The following is a 3,115-nucleotide window of genomic DNA, read 5'->3' as shown; positions in this document are numbered from 1 at the left end:
CAACAATCTTGCAAAAGAGGAACAAACAATAAATAAGACAAAAGGGAAGAAGCAAACTTCTGGGTTCTAGTTCTTGTGGAAGAAATCACAAGCTCCCCATCCTTATTAATTCGGTTTTTTTCCTGCTCAGGACCAAACAAAACTAAAGTCATGCAAAGATAAGCTAGATTATCAAACTATAAGAATACAACAATTACTGAGGTAAAAGAGTAACCAATCAAAAGATGTAATAATACACAATAATGCACAAGTAGATGCATAGATGAACCTTATTAGCAAACATGCGTACACAGCAATATTTACTGCTCCAGAAAGACATCGAAACACTAGTCTAAGTTATGAAACAATCAATCTTATGCACCAAAGCAACGATGATAATATGACACAAACCATTTGCATAATTCTCTCCCTGATCCTGTCACTTAGCCAATATGCATTTTTAACATTGAATCGCATGTCCACCTTGGTGTTCACTGGTCACTTCAGCAAGTTAGGATCATAAAATAAAATAAATAAATAAATAACCGACCAAGAAGAGAACCATTTCTATGATAATACCGTAAAGAAAATACCAACCTTTATTCACATTTTGACCCCCAGGTCCACCACTTCTGGCATAGCTCACCGTAACATGATCTAAAACCAACAAAATAGAGTAAACTATACTTTCTAACCATGAAACTTTAAAACGCCAATAAAATTAATAAACGAAACTAGTTTTGTAATCATAAAAGATGATTTTAATATGTAAATAACAGTATCCAAACGTTGATATATAGTTTCTTCCCAATAGATTTGTCAATAAGTAGTTTACTCAACAAAATACAATCTTTTAGGGTTTATTTCTAACACCATTTTGCAATCAATAAAAAAAAAAATCAGAGTCGAAAAATGAAGCGACGCACCTAAGGTGATTTTAGGAGTGGGACCAGTGTCAGCTGAGAGAGCTCGTTCTTCAGCTTCTTGGAGAAGCTGGTGAACCTGAGAGAGACGAGAAGATACCTTGTTTCCGCCATCGCCGGGACCCGAAGAAGAAACGCATCGAATTGGAGTGAAGGGAGTGGAAGGGCAAGAGCGCCGAAACTGAAGGTTCAAGTTAAGGTGAGATGAAGAGAGTGATAGAGATGGAAGAGCACGAAGACGAAGAGAAAAAGAGAAAGGAAGCGTGGAAGAGAGGTGCAGCATCTCCTTCAGCAGGGTTCTACTGGTGGTGGTAGCCATGTCTGAAGTGTATGAACCGCAACCATAAACCTGCTCCTTTTGTTTTAGGCCTTAAGTTTTCTTATTTTCATTCGCCGGTTTTTATTTTTTTTTTTAATTTTCTGATTTTTCTCTATTCTTTAGCCCTCTAAATTTTGGCTATTTTTTGTAATATGGAAAACTTATTGGTATTTTAATTAAACGTAGGTAATTTTTATTTTTAACTCATAATAAACTAAATAAATAATTTATTATACATATTGTATAAATATTTTATTGTTTTTTTAGTGAGATTTTTTTTATTTATTTAATTATTTTTGTTTTTTCTTTCATAATAAAATTCTACTAATTATGAACTAAACTATTTAAGCACATTTAAATTGAAGTAAAAAATCATAAATATTTTTTAAGGAAATAACATTTTAACATAAAAAATAATTCTTAAATACATTTCATTAAAACATTAAAAGAACTAAAATCAATCAATAAATAAAAATAGAAGAATCAAAAAGGCGTCTAAAGATCATATTATTATTATTATTATTACATGTTTCTTTATACAACAACAAAGAATTTGCTCATAAAAACTATGGATTAGGAATTATGCAATTTTAGAAAAATGAGTTTATTAAACAAGAATACAAGCATGAAAAATTAGAGACTAGAATCTAAATATCCATAAGGAAGTAACAATATGCTTGTTTAACATCTTTTTATTTTTGTTAATATTAATATAGTTTATGAAATTAAAATAATAAAATTATATGAATAATATAATTCAATAATTAAAAAATAAGTAAAGAATATAATTTGAAGATAGAGAATTAGATTTTTCATGTTTATTTTCTATTTATTTGAAATTACTTCTCTAAGTAAATACATCTAATTTTTTGAATATCTTAACCCCTACTTTCAATTTCTCTTCTCTCCTCTTACTCCCTCTATATAAAATGATGGGTTTAGTTTCAAGTTAAATCATGTTATATTTAAATCACTTTATCATAGTTATATCATGTAGTATTTTTTTTTAAACGGTAATTAAATTTCATTAAAAACAGAGAAAGGTCCAATTGGACTACACACAAAAGGAAAAAAAAAAGGAAAAGTTTCACCAAAAGACAAAACCTGTAATAATTACAAGAAACTTAATTTTAAGGATTTAACATGTTCTTGGTCTCTCACTTGCTGTCCTTCAAGCTTCTTCGAGACATATCCATGAAATTTTCTTTCGCTACTCAAATATAAACTCATTCCTAGCTTTCCAGTTCTGCCAAGTAAGATTCATGGCCAATTCCTGCTTCTCCACCATGTTACTGCCTCCTTTGATGCTGTTCTGAAATTCAAGCCACCATTTCTAAGTTTCTACTTCGCGAGTCGGTGATGGAAGTCCAGCTAGTCTCCATGCTTCCTTCGAGTCCGGGCACATCCATAAACAATGTACCACTGTTTTTTCTTGCTCATTGCACTGGGGACAAATTTGACTGATTGAAGGGATTCTTGAGTGGAGCTTCACTTTCACAGGTAATCCTTCATGGAGGGCCTTCCACATAAAAGTTTTTGTCTTCTGTTGACTTTTTGAATTCCAGATTCCTGACCATAGCTTTTTGGTTTTACACTGTTCAGGTAGAAAATCAATTGGGGGATGATTGAATTGAAAGGCTGTATGGTAACCTGAGGACACAGAATAGCAGCCATTATTTTCCTTCATCCAGGTAACAGTATCTTCCCCGTTGTGTATATTGGTCTGTATAATTGCTTCAGAAATTTTTGGACTGAACCATTCTTTGATTTTACTCTGATTCCATTGTCTGTTTGGTGATATGAGGTATGAAACCCAAATTGGTATTGGTTCTGGTCTGACATTAGAATTAGGAGTAATTGTAGTAAATTTCTTAACCCAAGAATCTTCTCTAAT

The 3,115-nt window shown here is 31.8% G+C and overlaps 1 protein-coding gene across 1 annotated transcript; it reads right to left on the bottom strand.

Annotated features, from left to right (window-relative positions):
- Positions 1-63: 63 nt before the first annotated feature.
- On the bottom strand, positions 64-1,279 carry LOC107488038 (uncharacterized; the record flags this gene model as incomplete). The annotated part of the gene is given in 4 exon segments (XM_016108735.3): positions 64-122; positions 391-473; positions 577-636; positions 906-1,279. Coding segments are annotated over 4 exon segments (518 nt in total), but the record flags the coding sequence as incomplete, so codon positions are not given.
- Between the last annotated feature and the right edge of the window lie 1,836 nt (positions 1,280-3,115).

The sequence above is a fragment of the Arachis duranensis genome, chromosome 1 (assembly GCF_000817695.3).
Source record: "Arachis duranensis cultivar V14167 chromosome 1, aradu.V14167.gnm2.J7QH, whole genome shotgun sequence".
Lineage (NCBI taxonomy): Eukaryota > Viridiplantae > Streptophyta > Magnoliopsida > Fabales > Fabaceae > Arachis > Arachis duranensis.
The sequence above is the reverse complement of the archived record's forward strand: the minus strand, read 5'-3'. Positions and strand labels throughout refer to the sequence as shown.